Consider the following 24,715-nt stretch of genomic DNA (forward strand, 5'->3'; position numbering starts at 1 on the left):
ACCATTTAAAAGAAATCCCCAGTGGAAATGCTCATATGAAAACAAAACAAACCATTAAGCAACGCTGTGGGAGATGAAAACACCCAATTTCAACAAAAAAAACCTGAGCTGTTCTTTGCCCAAAGGATCCATTCACCTTTGTTGACCCACAAAAGATTATATTTCCTAATCCTATTATTATTATTAATCAAATTTATTAAATTTGATGCCCAGCAACCACTTCTCTCCATGCGGCCATCAGTATTGCTAGAAGTGCAAGAAGTCTAGTACCCTAATCAAGGGTGTCAGTATGAGATATCAAAGCCTTTTGCACTTTTGTACGCAAATGTATGAGAATCCAAGAGGACTCTTAGTGCAGTGGCAATTTGGGCAAAGTGGCAGCATCTCCTCACGTGGAACGGAAGTGGGGCAGCAAGCAGAGAGGGCAGGCTTTTCATTTTAATTGCTTTATTGTTTAATCTTGTAGGCTGCCTGAAGGTCTGCTGGGCTCATTAAGTGTTTGTTTATGAACCGAAGCATAAACATGTTTGAGATAGAATAAATAAGAGAAAACGTGATGCTATTAAATTTCTATCCTGCATTTCCTCCCAAAGGAGCCCAGGGTGGCAAGTGTGTCAGTGGGAAATCAATACATTTATAAATAAATTAACAATGTAATTAAAAGAACCTAAAGACATGGGAAGGTTCAAGACCTGTAGATCCATTTTCTGGAGTTTCTTCTCCTCCTCTAAGATATGTGCAAAAAACAGATGATCTCAAGACATATAGCAGAGACCATTGTCTGAGTACTTGTGGCTTTGTGTGTCCCCCCCCCCCCAATGCTGTAGAGACTTGAATGAAGTTTGCACACCCTCGTGTTGACTGCAGTGCACCCCACAGAAAGGACTCCCCTAAAATCCCTTCTATTGGTGAAATTAATCTTGGAAGAATCATTCAATTGTCGCCAATAGGTTGTGGTGTGTGTGTGTGTTGTGCCCTCAACAGTTTCCCGACTTTGCAAATACGCCCAAGGGCTGAAAAAGGTTGGTGATCTCCTGTATCCGTACACAAATACAGTTGTGCCTTCAAAATCAAATGCAATCCATTCTGGAAGTCTGTTTGACTTCCAAAACGTTCAGAAACCAAGGTGCGGCTTCTGATTGGCTGCAGGAAGCTCCTGCGGCCCATCAAAAGCCGCAGAAGCCCCATCAGATGTTCAGCTTCCAAAAATAGTTCGCAAACCGGAACAGTCACTTCCAGGTTTGCGGCATTCAGGAGCCAAAACTTTTGAGAACTAAGCTGTTCAAAAACCAAGGTACGACTGTACAGCTATAAAAGGAAAGAATCACAATTATATAGACTTTTCTCACGGGCAAGAGTAAAACATCCCTCTTTGCACCTGAGTTAGCTGTGCCAGATTGAGACATTTATATCCTACCTGTAAAGGTAAAGGTAAAGGGACCCCTGACCATTAGGTCCAGTTGTGGCCGACTCTGAGGTTGTGGTGCTCATCTCGCTTTACTGGCCGAGGGAGCCGGCGTACAGCTTCCGGGTCATGTGGCCAGCATGACTAAGCTGCTTCTGGCGAACCAGAGCAGCGCATGGAAACGCTGTTTACCATCCCGCCGGAGCGGTACCTATTTATCTACTTGCACTTTGACATGCTTTCGAACTGCTAGGTTGGCAGGAGCAGGGACCGAGCAACGGGAGCTCACCCCGTCGCGGGGATTCGAACCACTGACCTTCTGATCGGCAAGTCCTAGGCTCTGTGGTTTAACCCACAGCGCCACCCGCGCCCCTTTTTCTAACTTGCCAGTAAGAACCAGCTAAATAACTCTGCTTATGGAAGTTATTCTGCCTCATCCTGTCATGCACTCTGCCCATTTGCTTTGCCACTTAACTGCTGCTACCTTTGCTGCGATCTTTTGCACCAAAGGCCCACGCATTGTGCAAACGTTTTTGCAGTGCAGCTGCAGTGGATGTTCCCTGCAACATTTCTGAATTTTCTTCTCTCCACATTAATTCTCCATCTGTCTTCCAGCTCCCAATAAAAACTAGCTCTGTCTGCGCTTTCATTTCCCTTCATTTGTCACTGGTGAGCATGCGTTATTTTGGGTTCCTCCAGGCACAATACAGTTATTTCTCCTGAAATGATTTGAGCCGTCACTTTTTAAGGTCTGCTGGCTTCTTTTGGTTTTTGTAAAAAAAAAAAAAATCACGTTGGGAATAAAACACTGCAGTAATGGCAGCAACATTTGGGGACAGGGGTTGCACACAGAGAGACAACACAAATACAGTGTAATTGCAAATAATCTTTTATACATTGAATGCTATTTCATATTTAATGTACACGGTAGTTAATTATTTATACCAAAGCACCCATGATGCAAAACACACTACGAGTGCAATACAAGAGTTATGTGCATGTTGCAGAGCAAGTAGATGTGCATGAATTTGCAGAAACAGAACCGTGTTTTTGGATTCCCCCCCATTAATATTACAACATGTGCAGATTTTTGCATACATAGTACAAGCGATCCAGATTTTTATAGCCCTCTTCTTGGCAACATGCAGACTGCATTCTTTGGATTGCAAGGAATAGCTACAAGCTTGAGAAAGTTATTGGTGCTTAAGTCCACCTGAAATCACAACAACAAGCAACCATGCAAATACGTAACACTCAGCAACTCAGATACAGATTTTGACATCAGAGTCACACATCCTGAATTTCTATGGACTCCTGGATCCTCTGGAATAAGCCAGAAAAGTGTCATCTATGTATTTGTAGCAACAAGGTATCTGACTGAAGCTTGGCATGGGCTGCCAATGTCACCATCAGCCTGCCAGAGCTTAGCTCAGGAGTAGCACAAAGGACCCCTGGTCTGGAACACAGCAGACCTATCAGATTTGCAGATATTTCATTGGCTTCCAGCAAAATAAACCAGTTGTCCTGGACTGTATCCAAAAATTCAGACATTCCTAATATTTACATTGAATTTTCAACCCAGAATTTCACTTCCAAATGTTACTGTCAGTGGCATAGTTCTGCACAACTGATAAGGAAATGTCATGTTTAAGATTGGAAGAAACGAGAACCGAAGAGAAACCACAACTGACAGATCTGCCCACCCTTATTAGGAGTACACTTGAATATCCTACAATACAGGGTAATGTGTTATTCTGAGCACCTTTAAAATAAGCTGAGTTTATGTATTGATTATTATTTTTACATGGTCATGTCATAATGGAGAGAGAAAGCTCTTCTAAGAACTCCCTACAACAATCCTACGGCTGATGGCGCCAGGCAGAGTGTAGATGAAAAGTACTAAGAATACCACCAGAATAAGTAGGAATAGTGCGATGATGATGTATTTCTTGTAATTTCTCCAGATGAGATAGAAAAAGCACTTGAAAGGATTCACAAACCAGGAGAAGGAAGTGTCTGGCCGGCTAAATCAAAAAAAGAGGAGGGGTGGGGAAAGAGAGAACATATTAATTTTGTCATATTCATATTTATCCAAAGTAATTGCATTATCATTTTAATCTTAGGAAGGCATTGGAACTGAGACTGGGCAAAAACTCATCACTATGAGAACTGTAGCAAGATACAGATTCCCCATTTCCCGTACGTTTTTGTAAAAAAACAAAACCAAAATGGGCTGTTATAATGCATCTCTCTCTCCTAGATGCTTTTCAGAGTCGCACAAGTTTGTGCAGTCAGTTAAGATAGGAAAGAAAATAAGGCTGAATGGAACAGTCAGCCTTATCTTACACAGCGGGAGAATAGCAACAACAAATCCTTTATTCTCCTTATTATTAAGAGAAAAACAACTTCCAGACTTTTAGAAGACATCTGAAGGCAGCCCTGTTTAGGGAAGCTTTTAATGTTTAATAGACTATTGTATTTTAATATTCTGTTGGATGCCTCCCAGAGTGGCTGGGGAAACCCAGCCAGATGGGTGGGGTATAAATAATAAATTTATTATCATCATCATCATCATTATCATCATCATAATTGTTAAGTTGTGGGTGAACATATTAGACGACACAGTGATTCTTCAAACAGCTCTTGTTTATTCACAGGCCAGAACAGAACTGAACTGAAGGGTTCAGCCAGCCTGCTTATATAGAGCTCCACTACAACGCAACAGTAACCACTTTCTGTAACTATCCAATCACTGAACGTCACTTTCAATCCCCTATTTGCATATGTGGACCTGAGTGAAAACTATCTACAGTATCCCCCTGCTGGCCCAGGGTGAGAACTTCAGTACATAACAATCATCATCTGCAGCAAAGGCTCAGGAAACATTCCAAACCCCTACATGGAAATATGCTGTGACTGAACCAGGGACCTTGTACACACAATGCCTGCCAACCGACCATGTCTGTCATGACATCTCCCCTCATCTCACATGGTAGCTGCAACAAGTGGACCCTGGCCACATGGAGGCAATTCCCATTCCAGGACCCCCCAAAAAGCTATTCAAACTGGCTGTGCGACACAGTGCAACTTCATGTTCCTCTGTGGTTGGTGCAGAAGCCATGTCACTACTGCAGGCAAGAGTGAATTGGAAAGCACAGTTCACTGGTGCCCTGGGGGCCCAAGCACCCACACTGGAGGGCCTCCAACACAACTTCCAGTGCCTCGCGATGCACCAGAAGTCATGTCCAGGGCCTGGGGGTAGTGTTCGAAGGCTCGCAAGGTCTTGGAGATGGTGCCCCAGGTGCCACTGCAGGGCAAATGACGTCATGGCCTAGGTCCCTTGTACCTATGGGACCGCCTCTTCTGGTATGTCCCATGGAGGACCTTACGGTCTTCAAATAAAAACATCTTGGAGATCCTGGGCCACAGGGAGGTTAGGCTGGCCTCAACCAGAGCCAGGGCTTTTTTCGGCTGTGGCCCAAATCTGGTGGAACGCTCTGTCTGGTGGAGACTAGGGCCCTGCGGGACTTGACACCTTTCTGCCAGGCCTGCAAGACAGAGCTGTTCCATCAGGCCTTTGGCCAAGGCACAGTCTGACCCCCTGCTTCAGTAATCCTCATAGACCTCTAGCCCAATGGTTGCCATTAATTTGATTCAGAATTGATTTTAGAATGAACTGATTTTAGAATGTATTTCAATTAATTGATTGTGATTTTATGTAAACTGTGCTACTTCTACTGTTGTTAGCCGCTCTGAGCCAAGCTTCGGCTGGGGAGGGCAGGATATAAATAAAAAATATTTATTATTATTATTATTATTATTATTATTATTATTATTATTATTTATTACTATGGCGTCCAGGTGCAATGTCACATCATGATGTCATGGTGCACACTGCTGGGCACCCATAAACTGGAACAGCTACTTAGATGCTTCTGGGTAGCCCCACCTCAGCCACAGATGTTAGGAAGTCAACTGCCTGTCTCTGTTTGTTCCCTGCACCTGGTATGCAGAAGCATATAGCAGGCTCTACTAGCAAAATCAGGCATGAGAAACCTGGTGCCTTCTCTATATGGTAGGATTCCAGTTTCCATCAGCCCCAGCCAGCATGGCCAAAGGTCAAGGATTATGGGAGCTGTTATGTACTGAAGTTCTCATCCTGGGCCAGCAGGGGGATATTGTAGATAGTTATGCAAATAAGGGATCGAAAGTGACGTTCAGTGATTGGATAGTTACAGAAAGTGGTTACAGTAACGTTGTACTGGAGCTCTACATAAGCACGCTGACTGAACCCTACAGTTCAGTTCTGTCCTGGCCTGTGAATAAGCAAGAGCTGTTTGAAGAATCGCTGGGTCGTCTGATATGTCCACCCACAACTTAACAGGAGTTGCAGTCCAACAACATCTGGCGTGCCCCAAATTCCCCCACCCCTGATCAAAATGCACACTCCAGTAACTTTCCATACTGCTGTGTTTCTTTTTGGTCTCAGAATCTGGCTGGGGTTCCGGGTAGGGGAGCTATAAAACAGCTGGGAATAGGATACCTGCAGGGAAGAATCAGTAAATATGGGCCAAGCCATCCCACAAACACCTGCTAAATCTTCCTTGCTTATTCCTCTCCATACCGAACTTTAGGTTCGTCCCATTTGCTTGTACCATGTAATTTCTTCCCAAGTCAGCAGGATGGGGGGTCAGCTACACAGCACCCTTGGAGAGCCTCAGCTATTCCAATCTCCCTTCCAGGCTTTTGCAGAGGCCACAATAAGAGCGCAAAAATTAAAATACTATGTCATGGCGATTAATGGCGTCGTCCACCCCTTTAAGATGGTCCAGCATCGTGCATCTTATAATTAAATAACAGAGAACGCCACTGTGTCGAGGTCACGAAGCACAACCTCCGCTTTCCGCATAGCCTCGGGGTGGGGAAACAGTCGTAAAATGAGATTATTGGAAGTTCTGACAACAGGGCTGCTATTAAAGAATGCTGTATTGGTGAGGACACAATATTAATTTGGATAACCAGCAGTGTGCTGAAGCAAAGGTGAACTTTTCTGGAAGCTCTGCAAATGCCGTCTTGGTAGTCAGGATAACCCCACAATTTGGTGTCATCCTTATCTGTGGGTTTGGGGTGCTGGGCTCTGCGCCCAGAAAGGGGAACTAACTATAACTGTAAGCAGGGATGCTGGGATATTGGAGAATGCACCAGATGCCTTCTGCGTGCAAAATGGATGTTCTGTTACTGAGCCACAGTCCTCCCTCATCATGGAGTGAGCCAACTATCAGCAGAAGGGACAGGGCAGATGGGAACAAACCCTTGTTCCAAACCGTCAACAATATGAACAAAATGGCAACTAGGATGATCAAGGGACTGGAGCAATGCCCACCATGAGGAATGGATTGGGGCTTTTAATATCAGATTAGTAAAGGGGGGGGGGACACATGAGAGGAAGCATCCAAACTTATTCATGGTGCAAAGAAAGTGGAGATAGAGAGAGATGTTTCTCCCTTCTCACAATAGCTAGAACTCAGGGCCACCCATGAAGCTGAATGGTGGAAGGTTTAGGGCAGGCAAAAGGAGGTTTCTCTTCACGCAGCGCATTCTGAACCTGTGGAACTCACTGCCACAAGATATAGTGATGGCTACCAAGCTGGACAGTTTTGAAAGGAGATTGGACAAATTAGTGAAGGATGAAGCTGTCAGTGTCTACTAGGTGTGATGGCTTTGTACGACCTTGGAGGCAGTGTCATGAGTGGGAGAGTTCTGTTGCCCTCATGCCCAACTTGTGGGCTTCTCAGAAACAAAAGGTTGGCCAGTGTGAGAACAGAATCCTGGGCTTTGCTCCAGAAGGCTCTTCCTACAGTCTTAATAATAATAATAATTCATATTTCCAGACAGTTCATTTTGAGCATCCAGCTCAGAGACTGCTCACAGGTCTCCAAACGCATGCATACACATGGCGATCTCACTTACTTGGGCTTTTCCAAAGGTTCCGGCTCCTTCCGAGCTTTGCCTACGGGATTCTTCTCAGCTTCCTCTGCTGTGACTAAATGGAACTCGGCTTCTACTTTGCCCTAGATTGAGAAAGAGAGCCTGTTTTGACTCACAGTGAGTTGTTCGTTCACTAGCATTTGAGAGCTCTTCTTTAGAAAACAGGTGCTATGAAGTCATAAGTTGAGAGGGCTAAAACAATCATTAACCACAATAACCACTAATAATTACATGCCACTTACGAATGACTAGCAATTAATTTGTAAACAATTAAGCATTAAATTAATTTTTGGTTGGAAGTCTGACCATGAGGCCATTCCCTGTGTTCCTGTGTTCCTTCACTTATAATGTTTATCCTTACATTAAATTTGCATTTGTTAATGATGAGGATGGCCTTGAGGGAAAACCAAATTATTTCCCCAAAATTCAGAAAAGAGCTCAGCTTATTCCAAGCCCAATTCAGACCTTTTTGCACACTGGGTTGTGACAGAGGGAACACAATAAGGTCCAATTTCTCCCCAACCTATCCACTGGGCCTCCGTCTGATTTGCTCCCTTCTTTTCAAACTCCTTTTATCTTTACCCCATTTATCTTTGTTGCCATTCCCATGGCAGGGGGGTTGAGATAGAGGGAGGTATCTCTCCTTCCTCCCCTCTGTAATGCCTGTCACGCTGCTATCGTAGCATGCAAAGCACAAAGAGCACTGGGAAATGCAATTTTCCCATGGCTACTGATGGCAGTTGTGCTGGGGAAATAACATCTCCCAGTGCTCCCTCCTTCCATTAAAATCTGAGCCAGAAAGGAGTGTTTGGGCTTCTAATGCTTGCCCTGAATATGAAGAGAGTATTATGAGCCTGTCAAATTTGTGTTTCTAAGCCAGGAGTTAAAATTTTGGAGTATATCTCAAATAAGGGTCGTCTCTCAAAGTGCTGACATTATCTTGTTGCAACTATATTAAAAGTACACGGTCAATGATTATAACTGCAGAGAAAAAGCTGGATTTTTTGTGACGCAGATGCACAAAGTCTGCATGTTCACGACTATCTTACAACCTGCACTTGCAATTTAATTAAGATAAGATGTCTTCGACACACACATCCTCTGAAATAATGATGAGGAAGTTAAATGCAATGAGACTGTACAAAATCTGTGGTGGGGGTTGGTTTGGGGGGAAGCGATTGGGGAATTGCATGTTTTAAGTATTAGAAAGATTCCTCAGGGAATAAACACATCTTTCCCCCCAACCTGAAAAGATCCTTCTGGAGTAATTATGGCTGTTTCATCTGCCATAAATCCTCTCCCTATAAACTGCACTTACTCAGCGCTACACAGATGCGAAAATAGTATGAAATGAATCGCTGAAATCTGAGTAACACAGGAAGTTAGACTCTAAGAACACAAGAAGAGCATGCTGGATCAGGCCAATGGGCCATCCAGTCCGCCATCTTGCTTTCACAGTGGCCAGCTAGATGAACCTGGAACCTGATCACCAGGTTCTGTTTTGCTTAGAATGGTTTCACTTGCTTTTATAACTACAGTGGTACCTCAGGTTAAGTACTTAATTTGTTCCGGAGGTCTGTTCTTAACCTGAAACTGTTCTTAACCTGAAGCACCACTTTAGCTAATGGGGTCTCCTGGTGCCGCTGCACCGCCGGAGCACGATTTCTGTTCTCATCCTGAAGCAAAGTTCTTACCCCAAGGTCCCATTTCTGGGTTAGCAGAGTCTGTAACCTGAAGCGCCTGTAACCTGAAGCACCCAAGGTACCACTGTATACGATTATATTTCTATAACCTGCCCTGGGACCTTATGCCGAAGGAGAGCTAAGGAATCTTATAAACAATCAAGTAAACAATTAAATCAGAAACCAGAAGGAAATCAGAAGAATATGGGGACGGGGGGAATCCAATTATGATAAAAGCCAGCATTTGGAATTATGACAGGTCAAAGTACTATGCTGCTGATCTGTGCGATATTTGAGTCTACACGTCCTTCATATTTTTAAGAAGCATCTGTCAGTGATATCAGTGTGACCTATCTAAAGGCTTTTTTAAATAGGTAATATTGGATTACTTACTGTGAGCTCCCCAGCTTTGACAAAAGGCCACCAGCCTCTGACCCTCTTCTGTTGAAATATGGAAATCTTGTTCTCCTCACTTGTTGCCACGACCATGTTTAGGTCGCAGCTCTTGGCGGTTTTGGCGGCTCGAGGAAAGCCATTCAGGTTCATTTCAAGGGAGCCTGGGAGAGGGCGAGAGAAGTCAAATTCTACATTATTCCAAGACCAACTGGACTTTCCAAGAACAGCTTCCAAATCTAATAAATTCATGCCCCCACATGCTTAGAAAGTGGACAACCTGCCGATAAATTCCTGTAATTGTAGCTGTGGTGATTAGAGGAGGATGCAGGAAATGGAAAATAAACTCCTTATGTGTCTGTATGTATGGCATCGAAACTTCCATTAAAGCTAATACAAGAGCCTAACAGTTAATGATTAAGTGAGGCTGTATCTGGGACACAGGAAGATACAGAGTCAGTCCATTCACCCATCTAGCTCATTGTTGTCTACAATGACTGGCAGCTGTTATCCAGACAGGGGAGATTCTCAGCTCTACCTGGAGATACTTGCAGGCAAGGTAGGTGCTCTTCTAGCTAAGCTACAGCACCTCCCCAGTGCTGTAGATGGGATACTGTGGGATGTAATCCACTGGGAGCAGTCAAATACAACATTCCTTGTTTTCCTAGAGTGGACATGCAATAGGATGATTGGTCCAGCCAGTCGAAACTTCCTGTTCCTCCTGGGCTGGAGCATCATTCCTTCCATGTGACTTGTGGATAGGCGTGACCTTTCCAGACCTGGTAAAAGGACAAGGCATGTTGCCATTCTCTCTTTTCCATCTTCATTTTGTCCTGTGAACTGCTGGACTGCTAGCCTGCAGTCACTAGGTAAATCTCCCTTATGGAGTAAACCTGTTTGTATATGTTTGAAACTTTAAGCCTAAAGCCTGCTTTCAGGGATCACACTGTGCTCTGCCTGATCGTGAGTAAACTTTCCTTTTGTTACTTATGAATAAGACTGTGGTGTCTTTATTCTTTTAGCAGGGATTCAAGAGGTCTTACCAGGAAAATATCAGAACACATTTCAATCTGGACAAGCCAAATTGAATTGCTTATTGTCTTAAGAAACTCACACGAGTTTGCAACTACGGTGGTACCTCGAGATGCGAACAGGATCCGTTCCGAAGCCCCGTTCGCATCCTGAATGGAACGCAAGATGCAACGGCACGTCTGTGTGCGCGCGGGTCGTATTTCGCCGCTTCCGCGCATGCACATGATGTAATTTTGAGCATCTGCGCATGCGCGAGCGGCAAAACCCGGAAGTAACGTGCTCCGTTACTTCTGGGTTGCTGCGGAGCGCAACTCGAACGCGCTCAACCCAAAGCGCATTTAACTCAAGGTATGACTGCAGTTTTCTGCTGTGTAAAGGTGAATGCACTCTGCTAAGTAAAGGAACTTGCTAGTGTAAGTTAGGCAGGATAATAATAAACAATATATCCCCTCCTGCCATCCTGAACATTCCCACAGATATGATGTCCCACATGTGTATCCCACCACCGCCCACAAAATCCCACCCAAGGAGGGCCCATAATCTGTCGGCCTTTTGTTCAAAACTACCACCGCTGTTCAAGATCCAGATCACGCTGCTCCGTTCATGGCTTACCAAGGAAGTCGTCAGAGGAAAGCCTTTCGAAATCCCACACCTGGAGCACCAGTTCTGCAGGGATTTTGCGTTCTGTCTTCTCCAAGGAAAATATGTTCTCCCTTTTGCTCACCACCACTTGCTTCTCGGCCGGGAGATAATGGAATGGGAACACAAAGCGCCAGTTGAAGTTCCCTTCTCCGGTCAAAGAGTTGTAATGCACGTCCGTCTCCTGCCTGTCATCTTCCAGGCCTTTCACCCACCTGTTGCAGGTAACATGGAGTGCACAAAAGAAGAATCAAGTGGAGCCAGAAGGAACGAGTCCAACTCTTTGTATCGAGACATCACATCTCATGCATAAAGCATCCTGTCCAATTTGTTTCTCTTAACTTTTCCAAGACTATTTCACCATTTAGCTAGGCATCCTGTACCACTGGTGAACTTTGATTCTTGTGATCCTTCTAACATTTGGCCCTAATCTAAAAGAGGTATGAGATACCACGGCTATCTGCTGGATCCGGCCACAGGCCCATCTTAGCCCAGCATCTGCTGGGCCAGCTAGATACCTATGGGAAGCTCACAAGCAGGACTCAAGCAAAAGGAGAATTTCCCCCTCCTGCAGTTTCCAGAAAGTGGAATTCAGGTGTATAATACCTCTGACCTCTGTTGGGAAAGATTGAGGACAGAAGGAGAAGGGGACGACAGAGGACGAGATGGTTGGACAGTGTTCTCAAAGCTACCAGCATGAGTTTGACCAAACTGCGGGAGGCAGTGGAAGACAGGAGTGCCTGGCGTGCTCTGGTCCATGGGGTCATGAAGAGTCGGACATGACTAAATGACTAAACAACAACAATACCTCTGACATTGGAGGGAGAACATAGACATCAGGGTTAGAAGCCACTGATAGCCTTATTTCCCATATATTTGTCAAATCCTCTTTTCAAAGACATCCTGGTTGGCAGGGCTGTCTTAAGCATATTCGGCGCTGGGGTGCAAAGATCCGCCCGGCACACCCCCCCCCAGTTGCCCAGTCCCAGGCACGCAGGAGGGTGTAGCTGGCTGGCTGCCTCAGCGTCTCGCTGGCTCGGTCACCCCTGAACTTGCAGAGCAGAGCTGCCCGCAGCAGAAGAGCCCGCCGCGGCGCTCCAACCAATGGGTGGGCTCTTCCCCGGACTCACCTCTGGGGCCCCGGACTCCTGGCCTTGTGCCCCTGAGAGCCCGACGCCCAGGTGCCCCGCATCCCTAGAGCCTATGGGTAAGATGGCCCTGCTGGTTGGTTACCTATTATTGCGAGTTTTGAGTTTTCCTTGTGGAAATGTAGGACTTCATTTTCTATGCATGTCAGTTCTGTCCCTGCTTAATTCTAGTCAGGGGTTGAATTCTCAATGAGCCATTGCAGCAAAATGCCAAGGCCACAGAGCTGTCACATCCACGTGTGTGCACAGAACTTGCTAGTCACAGCTGTGACTCATGTTATTTTATTTTTTGATGGATGGCTCGGGTCATAAATTAATTCACCCTGTCAATGGATAAATGAGGAGATCTGCAGGCCGTGCCTGAGCAAACTTACCCTTTTACGTAGATGTCGCTTGATTTTTGTCCAGTGAAGATATTCTCATCCTCTAAAATGACATCTTCTGTATTCCAGATTATCACTCTCAGTTCATAACTTGGGAGAGGAAGAAGGGTGGGGAAGGAAGAAGAAGAAGGGGAGAGAGCCAGCACAGAATGTGAAGTTAGATTAGCAAAACGCCGCATAATGTAATTTGCAGTCAATCATTTTGGTCACATTTTGGGGGGACAGATTCTAATTTTAAGCTGCCTAAATATGAGAAAAAGAAAGTGGTTGGGGGGGGGGGAGAAATGGGGCCCTTCCTCTTTTTCTTTTCTGAGGAGAACGTAAAATAGCACAAATGTCATGCTTTCATACATTCACAATGTGATTCCTAACTAACTGGGATATTCTAGGAAAGAGTGGGGAAGAATTAAACCAGGAACAAGCAGCAGCAAACAGTATAGCAGCCCTAGCAAAGAGAGAAAATGAAAAGTAACAGTTATCAAAGAAGGTAACATGTTTATGGGCTTTTCCAGAAGTTAATTGTGTCCCATCTCCAAACACAACTTTCTGCTTGATACTTGAAATGGGCAAACATTCAGCACAGTCCTTGTTACGGTTACATGATAGGACTGTACCATAGGCCACCGCTGAGAGTTTGAATTCAATGTAACATGGCTTCTTCTGACACTGTGATCTAATGTTTTGCACTGATAGGTACATTATTGGTATTTCGAACTTTCTTTCAAGGAAAAAATGCTTTATTGATAGCATTAAAAACTTCTTAGCTGCTGTGAAGACTACTTCTTTAGCCCTTCATTAATTCTTCATGGAGAGAGGCGAAAGCTTAATAGAGTCAGCTTCAGACTGAACATAATTGATGTACTAATCGTTTCTCTGAAATTACTCCAGACTAAAAAAAAAAAAAATTGCTGCCAAAAAGCCATTGTTGAAACAGTTTTATGAACCTTGAATTTTCCTTGGCTTTTCTATCTGTTTGGCGTTCAACACACCCTCTCTAGCTGAGCAGCGTATTCAATGAAGTTATATGCTTTTTTATCTCAAATTATGTAGATCAAGTAACCTCAAACTATAGGGGCCAAACAGAAATCTTCACATGACTTCTGACAAATAAGGGGCAATTGGCAAATCTGCAAACTTTGTTGCAATAGACTCCAGCTTTACCATTTGGGTAATAGTGCAGTTAATGAGCAACAAATATTAAAAGAAAACAATTATGGAAAAAAAAGTTTTTCTACGGTTTTGAAAACCTGCAGAACCTCTTTGACCAGCGAGAACAATGGGACAAACATGAGCACCTCCAGCTTTTCAGGGGGCCCAAGAAACATGGCCCCTTAAGTATCTACATGTGGGAAGCAGCTGAAGCACAGCTGCTGAAGAGTGGAAATAAGTGAGGAAAGTTAATTGAGGAACCGTTCTAGATTCCTTTGTACAACCGTTGGGAACAGTGAGACACTGTTTCTGTTGATGCTCATTCACTGTTGATGCAGAGCCTGGAATTGTCACACCTTTAACTAACAGCCCGCCCACCGCTCAATCACCTGAAGTCAAAACTGTATCAGGCAATTCTTCTTTTCCCACGCAGATGATCATCTAATTATCAGAGCTTGCATAGTTCCACAAGCAGTGCTATGCAGGCACTGAAAGCTCCATGCATGGCGCTTTGCAAGCCCCAACGATCAGCTGACCATGCATTGAGGCATCAGGGGATTAATAGATTGCTCCACTTTCACCTGCAAAAGTTGGCTCACAGGGGTAGGGGAGATAAGGATTTGACCCACCAGCCGGACCCACTTCCCCACTCCTGCCTTAATGGTCTGAGCTGGGGAGAACTGCCAAACTCCCTACCATTGGACCCCAGAAACAAAAAAGTTTGGGTTCTCAATGGGAAGTGAAACCATTCTCAAACCATTCTGGCTGTCTTGCCTCCAGCCCAGTTTTTATAAGCTCCCACAGCTACTTCTTGTGCAGTTGCCTTTGTTAATAAATAAGTGTTTTGCAAATTTCATTTTTCCTACAAGGTTTTATATATAAAAAAGGGTTTTTAAAGATTGCTGATAAGGGATAGAAAGCAGAAGGGAGATTATTGTAAACGAAAAGGATGTTCCAGCTCCTCGAGGTTTTAAGCTGCAATGACAACCAGTTTACACATCCCTAGGAAGATGCAATAGTATTAACAAGAAGCTAGGGAATGTATATTTGCAGGCAGAGGGGAGCGTGTAATGAATTACCCTTTGGGTTTTCTGGGTGAAATGTCAACCGGCGGCCCTGGGAGAGGCATATCCTTTGGAAACATATCCACCCACATCTGCACACGGCCCTTCAGGAAAGAAAACAAGAGAATGCAGGCGAATGAGGTGCAAATTCAGTTATAGAATAGCAAGACTTATTATTATTATTAAAATGTGTATACTACCCTTCATCTGCATAGCTAATTCCAGACAACCCTGCATCTACTAATGCACTAATGCAGGCATAGGGAAACTCGACCCTCCAGATGTTTTGGGACTACAACACCCATCATCCCTGGCTAACAGGACTAGTGGTCAGGTATGATGGGAATTGTAGTCTCAAAACATCTGGAGGGCCGAGTTTGCCTATGCCTGTACTAAAGCTTGAGCTACTGCTGCATAAGAACACAAGAAGAGCTCTGCTGGATCGAACCCTTCTAGTTCAGCATCCTTTTCTCACAATGGGCAACTTGATAAAAAAAGGCAAAGGTAAAGGACCCCTGGACGGTTAAGTCCAGTCAAAAGCGACTATGGGGTTGCGGCACTCATCTCACTTTCAGGCCAAGGGAGCTGGCATTTGTCCACAGACAACTTTCCGGGTCATGTGGCCAGCATGGCTAAACCGCTTCTGGTGCAACGTGACACCGTGATGGAAACACCATTTACCTTCCTGCCGCAGCAGTACCTATTTATCTACTTGCACTGGCGTGCTTTCGAACTGCTAAGTTGGTAGGAGCTGGGACAGAGTAATGGGAGCTCACCCCGTTGCGGGGATTTGAACCGCTGACCTTTTGATCGGCAATCCCAAGAGGCTCAGTGGTTTAGACCACAGCGCCATCTGCGTCCCCTAGGGCAACTTGATACCTATATGGGAAGCTCATAAGAAGGACTTGAGCACAACAAGTGGGAACACTTGTGACTCTCAGCAACTGGGATTCAGAGACATGCCGTTAACTCCAAATTAAGTATACTTGCCCAACCTGGATGGGCCTGTATGTGACTGAATCCTGGCTGAAGATAGCAACAGCCTGGAACCACCCAGCTTTCCATGATTTCCTTTTTTTGCCATTTATCTAGGCTAAAGCATTTACCTGTTCCATGCCGGGCTTATCTTTGTGGTATAAGGGCCGTGTCTCAATGTGTTCGGGCACCAGCTTGCATCCAACCCCAGGGATGTCGTTCCAGGAACGCAAAACCTTCAGTGCAAGGTGTTCATAGGATTCCACTGGCTCCTCTGCAAAAGACAGGAGAGCACAAAACGAGCTGTCACATCAAGCAAGGCTGGGCCTTGGCAGCAGCGGTGACAGCATCTCCTCCTCCTCCTCCTCCTCTTCCTCTCTTCAGCAGCTGCTAAGAGCTGCCCAAGGGAGGAGGCCGGCAGCAGCAGGCATGGAGAGGCAATGCTCCCTTGCAGCCGCCACTGCTTGGGACATGAACTGGCTCATCCTCTTCCCTGAGCTCGGCAGCGGCAGCACTGACAGGAGAAACAGGGACATTCCAGGACCCTTCCTGCCTGCAGACTGTCTTGCCAGGGTGCTGCATGCTCTACTTATCTCCCGCTTGGACTACTGCAATGCGCTCTACATGGGGCTACATTGAAGGTGACCTGGAAACTGCAGTTAATCCAGAATGCGGCAGCTAGACTGGTGACTGGGAGCAGCCGCCGGGACCACATAACACCGGTCCTGAGAGATCTGCATTGGCTCCCAGTACGTTTCCAAGCACAATTCAAAGTGTTGGTGCTGACCTTTAAAGCCCTAAATGGCCTCGGTCCTGTATACCTGAAGTAGCGTCTCCACCTCCATCGTTCAGCCTGGACACTGAGATCTAGCGCCAAGGGCCTTCTGGCGGTTCCCTCATTGTGAGAAGTGAGGTTACAGGGAATCAGGCAGAGGGCCTTCTCGGTAGTGGCACCTGCCCTGTGGAAAGCCCTCCCTTCAATTGTGAAGGAAATAAGCAGCTATCTTATCTTTAAAAGACGTCTGAAGGCAGCCCTGTTTAGGGAAGTTTTTAATATTTAATGCTGTATTGTTTTTAACACTCAATTGGGAGCCGCCCAGAGTGGCTGGGGAAACTCAGCTAGATGGGCAGGGTATACATTTTATTATTATTATTATCATCATCATCATCATCATCATCAACAACAACAACATCAAATCAGAAGCTGGGATAGCTTTTCAGGGGCGAACGAAGGCGCCGTGACACCTGGGGTATCGCTACATAGGGTGCATGTGCGGCGTCACTACGTACGACACATGCACTGTACATATCGACACTGCACATGCGCTGTACATAGCAGTTTGCCGGCGGCACCGCTCCAGCACTGTACGGATGGTGCCAGGATCCTCTGCTTGCGGCTGTGGCCGCGAACGGAGGATCCTACGTTCACAGCTGTAGCAGCGACGGAGGGATCCCATCGCCATCCGTACGGTGCTTGAGAGGCGCCTGTGGCAAACTGCTATGCACAGCACATGTGCGGCGTGGTTACATACAGTGCATGTATGCGACGCTGCACATGTGCTGTACATAGCGGTTTGCCACCGGCACCGGGATCCTCTGCTCGTGGCTGAAGCCGCGAACGGAGGATCCTCCACATGCAGCTGCAGCGGCGCAATGACAGCTCATGCCACTGCGTCCGGGCTGGGGTGGCAGGGCAAGCATCCTGCAGGGTGCTTCCTTGTCACCCTTCCAGATGTGGAACCCGGGGCGCACTGCCTCCCCTCCCCTCCCGTTGCTACGCCACTGTAGCTTTTGTAATTCCAGGAGCATCCCTGGAAAATTGGGACACTTGGAGGGTATGTTAATGCAGAGCCAGCTTTGTTAATGCTTTACGAAGAAACATTTGTGGTTCAGCAGATCAGACTGTAAAGACCACTATTCAGCACAGTTACCATTCTCGTCTGCCTGGAAGACTGTCTGCCCTGTAAAGACCTTGTCGCCTACTTGTATCTTCCCAGGTTGCATGTAGGGCCCGCTCAGCTTGTTATCTCTGCAGAGCTTGTTCAGGATCTCGGTTGGCTTGGTGGCATCTCGCCAGGCATTGTACCCTTCACTGCGAATGAGAGAAGATGGTTTTGGATGGATGGAGCAGTTTCTAAAAGCCAACATTCCTTTCAGAATAGGGCTCATGTTAATGAATGTTAGAATGATGTTGGAATGAATTTATGTGATTTTAGCAGAAATGTTACAAAGGTTTAGGAAAAAACAGACTGTTAATTGGTGAAAGGAGGGAAAGTAAAGCTACATTAATATTAAGATAAATTACAGGACAAAAACTGGAAAAGATGGGAAGGATTTGCTGAAATAGCTAACTGAACTAGAATACAAAAAAGGGAGGTGTGAGGAGGTCACGGAAACAAGCAAATGAAAGATAAGTTATGGGAAGGTTCGATTTGTTTTTTTTTAATTGTTTCTATTTTTCTGTTTTTTTATTGTGATGTGTTGTCTTGTTTTTGTTTAATTTGGTGTTTTTTCTTTTTTCTTTTTGTAACCTTAAAACTTCAATAAATATTACTTTTTTAAAAAAAAAAGCAGAATAGAGCTCATGAGAACATTTCCTGCCAAGGCACTATTCAATTTGGATGAGCTCTAGAGTAGTACCTGGCCATAAGAACATCTAGTTCCCATTAGAACAGAGACAGAGAACCTTTTTCCAGGCTGTGGACTAGTCTGGTGGTCAGCTGTTTGGGGGGGAGGGATGTCTTCCCCTTGTGACAGCAGACTATAACACACGGTTAAAATATACCCAGACTCACACACAAAGGCCCACACAAAGCATAGAAAGCAGTGCAGATATTCAATTCTTAGAAACGCCACTCAAGTTTCAGCTTTCGTTTTCTCCATTGACTTTTCTTTTTAACACAACATTTGTAATAAAAGCTGTCCAATGCCCTTTATCTGGCTTGACTGTGCGAATGGCAAAAATAACTTTAAGGCTGCATCCAGCTAAGTTCTACTCAAAGCAGATCCATTGAATGAATGAATGAATAAATGAATGAATGAATGAATGAAACAAACATTATTTGCATCGTCCATGGCAACAAACGAACATTGTGATATACACAGAACAAAATAAAAAGTCAATAATTTAAAACACAGTTTAGGGTCCTGAATCAGCAGTCAAATAGTGGACCTTATTCTGATTGCTCCAGCTAAAAACCTTGCAACCATTGAAAATAATGGACATGGTTAACTAGGGTCCATTGGTTTCAGTGGGTCAGCTCTGTAATTGCAAATAATGCAAATGCGCATCTAAACTGCAAAAACTGCAACTGCATCTGAAATGTTGTATGCAATTTGAATGGGCAAGTTTTGGCATGTTTGCAAGGAACACAGATTCGTCTTTCTGCTAAGATATCCCCCACCCATCTCGATCTTCTGCAGCTTATCTTTGTGCACACTTTGTACAACATCAAAGCTCTTTTCCTTCTCAGCTGCTCCCTTTTGAACAGCTAATGGGCAGGAAGGGATTCAGACTGCTGAACAAAATTCAACTGCAAGTCGAATCCAGTGCAAGGCCTGGAAGTTCACCATCCCTACATTAGGAGTTTTCTGAAACTTCACAGGCTGTTGATCAATTACAGAGACCTTGTGTCTGGGAAGAAGCTTACATTTCATATTGGCTCTGCAACCCGCAGGTAGCTCGATGTCTGCTGTAAAAACGGTTTTCCAAATCGATTTTTGTTTCTCCAATGAGGTCATCAGAACCAATCATGTCATGGTCGTAGATCAGGACTGAAAGCAGGGATTCCTTAGGGAAAGTTGCCTGGATTTCAAACGACCTGTGGCAGAAATATTGGTAAAATTGTGTCATGTTTGCTTTCAGGGAAGTCTCGCTGAAATCAATGGGACTTAATTTGGAATAAAGTGGCTTAGGAGTGGGGTGTTAAAGTTATAGGAACATAGCACAGGTTTCAGAATTTAACCCAAAAAGGCCATCACAAAAAATTAGAGATGGAAAGCTTTTGAGAAATTATCCTTGGAATGATTATTTTTCTGGCCACCCCAGAAAAACAACAACCCCTGAACCAATAGTCTTCTTCCGCAGGATGTACGTCTGTGTTACAGCCAGCTATTAGTTAACTTTTCCCAGTATTGAAATGTGAGACCAACACTTGTTTTCTGTTATAGCTGAAAATGTGACTAAACTAGGCTTCTCCATCTGTTTGGTTTAATCTGGACATCAGTTACGAAATTCACCTTCTTGAATTTTCTTTCTCTACATACATAGAGGCATCTCTATCCACTCCAGCAAGTTCTATGTTATATGGATTTTGTTTTTAATTCAAAGCATTTATATCCCTCTCAAAAACTGGAAATGCTGCCAGAACAGCTTACAGATCAATATCCTCTCCACCCACCTGCAAAAGTTCTTGCCCTCAATCTTACAATCTTAAAATACACATGTAGAATGAGACAGGGAAGAAAAGAAAAGCAAACAAACAGGCAACAATTTCCAGCTGTTATCAAGTTCTTATAATGATCATCTTGGGTCGAAGTACAGCTAAAAAATAATAATCAAACAAATCCCAAACGGCTGTTTTGGTGGTGTGTGTATGGAATGATGCAACATGGCAGAAACATCAAATAGAGAAGCAAATGGAATGGGATCACAAAATGGTAGAGGCGTGTCCGTCCCCCCCATCAGTGGAAAAAAGAAACTTTAATAATAATAATAATAATAATAATTCATTATTTATACCCAGTCCATCTGGCTGGGTTTCCCCAGCCACTCTGGGCAGCTTCCAACAGAATATTAAAATACAATAGTCTATTAAACATTAAAAGCTTCCCTAAATATTAGCTACCCCCTTGGTTGCCAACAGAAAAAGTGTCAAATTAAACCCTCTGGAGGCCCCTAGGCAATTGAAATCTTAGGGGCCCCGTCACAAATTATCTCCTAAATGCATTTTTTATTTTAAAGATAAAGGACCCCTGATGGTTAAGTCCAGTCACAGGCGACTCTGGGGTTGCGGCGCTCATCTCGCTTTAGAGGCCAAGGGAGCCGGAATTTGTCCGCAGACAATTTTTCCAGGTCATGTGATCAGCATGAGTAAGCCACTTCTGGTGAAACCAGAGCAGCACACGGAAGTGCTGTTTACCTTCCTGCCGGAGCGGTACCTATTTATCTACTTGCACTTTTTGGCGTGTTTTCGAACTGCTAGGTTGGCAGGAGCTGGGACCGAGCAACAGGAGCTCACCCTGTCAGGGGGATTCGAACCGCTGATCTTCTGATTGCAAGCCCAAGAGACTCAGTGGTTTAGACTACAGTGCCACCTGTGTCCCACCTATTTTTTATTATACCAGCCAACAATTTTATTACATGAAACAAACATTAACAATTATTAAAAAACTAACATATCATATTATTAAACAAAAAGCTACGGAAGCTTGAGATGGTGATTTTCTTTCAAGATCTAATCAATATTATTGTGATCTGTTGTCGCAGGGCCCCTAAAAGTTGTGGTGCCTATTGGCCAGTGCCTATGTAGTAATCTGGCACTGGACAGAAATTATTTGCACCTCTCCTGTGTTCTGAAAAGAAAGAAGAGGGGAGGGTGGGTGGCCCAGTCCTGATATCCGCTGAAATAATTGGGAATGTGCAATGTAAGAGACACTAAGCCAAGGCAAGCAGGAACGTAGAGCAGGATGACAAAACAGTCTCTCGTAGATTGCGGATTTTTGAGCAGATATTTACAAGAACTTTCACAGGTCCCGTAGGAGGTACTGGAAGGTTCTCTGACACCCGAGTTAAAGAAAATGTTTAAAAATACTTTTGTTAAGAAACCAGAAGCCTTTTTATTGTGTAGAGTGGGTCAAGAGGTATCAAGGGAAGATAAAAGTCTGTTCATGTATGCAACAACAGCGGCAAGAATTATTTTAGCCCAAAATGGAAACAGCAAGAAGTACCAACAAAAGAAAAGTGGCAGATTAAAATGATGGACTTTGCAGAACTGGTGAAGCTGACAAGAAAAATCCGAAACCAGCATGATCAAGTATTCCCAAAGGACTGGAGTAAATTTATACAATATTTGAAAGATTACTGTAAGCAATTAACATCACTAGCAGGGTTGTCTTAAAAAGCATCTTAAAAAACAGAAACATCACCTTGCCAACAAAGGTCCGTATAGTTAAAGCTATGGTTTTCCCAGTAGTGATGTATGGAAGTGAGAGCTGGACCATAAAGAAGGCTGATCTCCAAAGAATTGATGCTTTTGAGTTATGGTGCTGGAAGAGACTCTTGAGAGTCCCATGGACTGCAAGAAGATCAAACCTATCCATTCTGAAGGAAATCAGCCCTGAGTGCCCACTGGAAGGACAGATCGTGAAGCTGAGGCTCCAATACTTTGGCCACCTCATGAGAAGAGAAGACTCCCTGGAAAAGACCCTGATGTTGGGAAAGATGGAGGGCACAAGGAGAAGGGGACGACAGAGGACGAGATGGTTGGACAGTGTTCTCAAAGCTACCAGCATGAGTTTGACCAAACTGCGGGAGGCAGTGGAAGACAGAAGTGCCTGGTGTGCTCTGGTCCATGGGGTCACGGAGAGTCAGACACGACTAAATGACTAAACAAGAAGAAGAAGAAGAAGAAGAAGCAGCAGGGTTGTCTGAAGACTCGTAATGAGAAACTTTCTCCCTTTTTATTTTATCCTAAATTTTAATGTCTTTTTGTAATGAGTGAAACTAGAATTGGAAAACATATGAAATGCAATGATATAAAGGTTGATTTTGAAAGCCATGAGACGGGAGGGAAGGAAATTGATGGGCTCTAAAGAGCCAGAGAGGGAAGGATAATAACAAAGAAGATTTCAGGTAGGGACTAGTGGACACTCAAAGCAGTAGAAATATGAGATGATTGGACCCTACTGAACTTGAAGCATGGGAACCCACAACAAAAATTTATAATTTGGCAAAATATTTGGACTTCATGATATATATTTTTATAAATTGGAATATTTAATGTGATTTGATTGGATTGTTAAACTTAATAAAAATTATTATTATTAAAAAAAAGAGCCAGAGAGGTAAAGTGGATAACAATGATATGATTGTATATTATTAAATGGAAAACTAATAAAAAATTATATACAAAAAAAGGAAGGATCTCTGACACCGTGTTGCTGACGCCCTGAGTAATGCAAGGAATAAGACTGCAGCTTATTAATATCAGCTAACAGACCGACAGTTTCCTGCATTAGCCATTAGCATGCGGACTGAATACATGGATATGCTGAAATAACTAACATTTCTCCTGTGTACAAATATCTTTGGTTTCCTATTTCCTATTACATGGCCAAAGCAACCCCTGTAGACTGGATTAAAAATTGTATCCTGATTGAAATGCGATGCAATTCTAATGCAAACCTGGCCTAAACATTTTAGTTATATGATAGTCGCAGCAGGCTTGGCTTACATCCTTGGTGACGATGGTGGTCAAGGTCATCGGTGCTATTGCATGAGAAGTGATAAAGCAACAAAAAACTAATTTGAGGAAACGCCGGATGAACTTGAAAGCCGAATAATTTGCAATTAGACAATGTGACACATTGTCAAGAATTTAATCAGTAATTTACAAAGCGTCTAAAGAGACATGCATCAATGTTTAACAAATGCACTTTGTCCTAAATAACGGGGGGAGAAATTGTCTGCAGCTAATTCATGACATCCGGAACATCACGCAATTTAAAATAAACTCACCTTCCAAAAATTGGGTTCAGCTGCTTCGGAATATAATTGTCTCTGTCTTTAATTTCTGTTTTTCCCAACCTAAGCACAATATAAGGATCTGATTTGCCATCTGGATCAGCTGGACTAAGATTAAATGCCTACAATAAGAGAAAAAATTATTGATACATCTCAAACTATATAACCAATTTAGAGTAAAAAACAAAACCAAGTGACTCCATTAATTGTTTCATTTTTCTGAATTAATTTAGTTAGATCTTTCTCCATTGATCTTATTTCCCCCTAAGAAGACCAAACCATTCAGGCAGATGAAGGTGATGGACTATATGGAACTGGCGGAAATGACTGGCAGAATCCGAGACCAGGGAAAAGAGTCGGTGGAAGAAGATTGGAAGAAATTTAAAGACTATTTACAGAAACATTGCAAAATTAATGAATGTTAGAAGGATGCTGAAATGAAGTTATATGGCTTTAGCAGAAATGTTACAAAGATTTAGGAAAAAACAGACTGTTAATTGATGAAAGGAGGGAAAGTAAAGCTATATTAATATCAAGATAAATTACAGGACAAAAATTTGAAAAGAGGGAAAGGATTTGCTGAAATGGATAATCGATCTAGAATACAAAAAAGGGAGGTGTGAGGAGGTCGGGGAAATAAGCTAATGAAAGATAAGTAATGGGAAGATTTACTATATTTTTCTTTGTTTTTTCTTTTTTGCTTAATGGATTTTAATTCTCTGCTTTTTCTTTTTTCTTTTTCTTTTTCCCCCTTTTGTATTTTATCCTTTTTTCTTTACCTAATGGGATGTGTGGTATTGTTGTTGTTTTTTGCTTAAAATGATGTTATTTGCTTTTTCTTTTTGTACCTTTTAAAAACTTTAATAAATATCTTATAAAAAAAGAAAAGAAGACCAAACCATTCTATGTTGATTATAGATTATTAAAAAAACCCAATGACTGGTAGATAGAATATTACATTAAATAGAAGATTCTTAATTCTGCTTGTAGACTATACTGTGTTTTGAAGAATTGTTATGTGAAGCCTGAAATACTGTTCCAGGGCAGGAGTATTGGTGCCAATTTGTATTTATACTTAGAATAACAGACTTGTAGAATTGGAAGGGACCTCAA

General features: G+C 43.6%; 1 protein-coding gene across 2 annotated transcripts in view; it reads right to left on the reverse strand.

The window, feature by feature from the left end:
* Window positions 1–2,278: 2,278 nt before the first annotated feature.
* FER1L6 (fer-1 like family member 6) overlaps window positions 2,279–24,715 on the reverse strand; it is a 122,028-nt gene continuing 99,591 nt past the window's right edge. For both annotated transcript variants that reach the window (XM_083748950.1, XM_083748949.1), the window contains exons 32-41: window positions 23,597–23,724; window positions 19,509–19,679; window positions 17,790–17,950; window positions 15,990–16,132; window positions 14,899–14,987; window positions 12,662–12,760; window positions 11,113–11,354; window positions 9,469–9,632; window positions 7,376–7,476; window positions 2,279–3,429 (exon numbers count right to left, since the gene is read on the reverse strand). In XM_083748950.1, coding sequence (XP_083605076.1) covers window positions 3,243–3,429; window positions 7,376–7,476; window positions 9,469–9,632; window positions 11,113–11,354; window positions 12,662–12,760; window positions 14,899–14,987; window positions 15,990–16,132; window positions 17,790–17,950; window positions 19,509–19,679; window positions 23,597–23,724 — 1,485 coding nt within the window. In that variant the 3' untranslated portion in view covers window positions 2,279–3,242. The remainder of the gene's footprint in view (window positions 3,430–7,375; window positions 7,477–9,468; window positions 9,633–11,112; window positions 11,355–12,661; window positions 12,761–14,898; window positions 14,988–15,989; window positions 16,133–17,789; window positions 17,951–19,508; window positions 19,680–23,596; window positions 23,725–24,715) is intronic.

Source organism: Podarcis gaigeae (genome assembly GCF_964106915.1).
Source record: "Podarcis gaigeae genome assembly, chromosome: 7".
Taxonomy (NCBI): Eukaryota; Metazoa; Chordata; class Lepidosauria; order Squamata; family Lacertidae; genus Podarcis; species Podarcis gaigeae.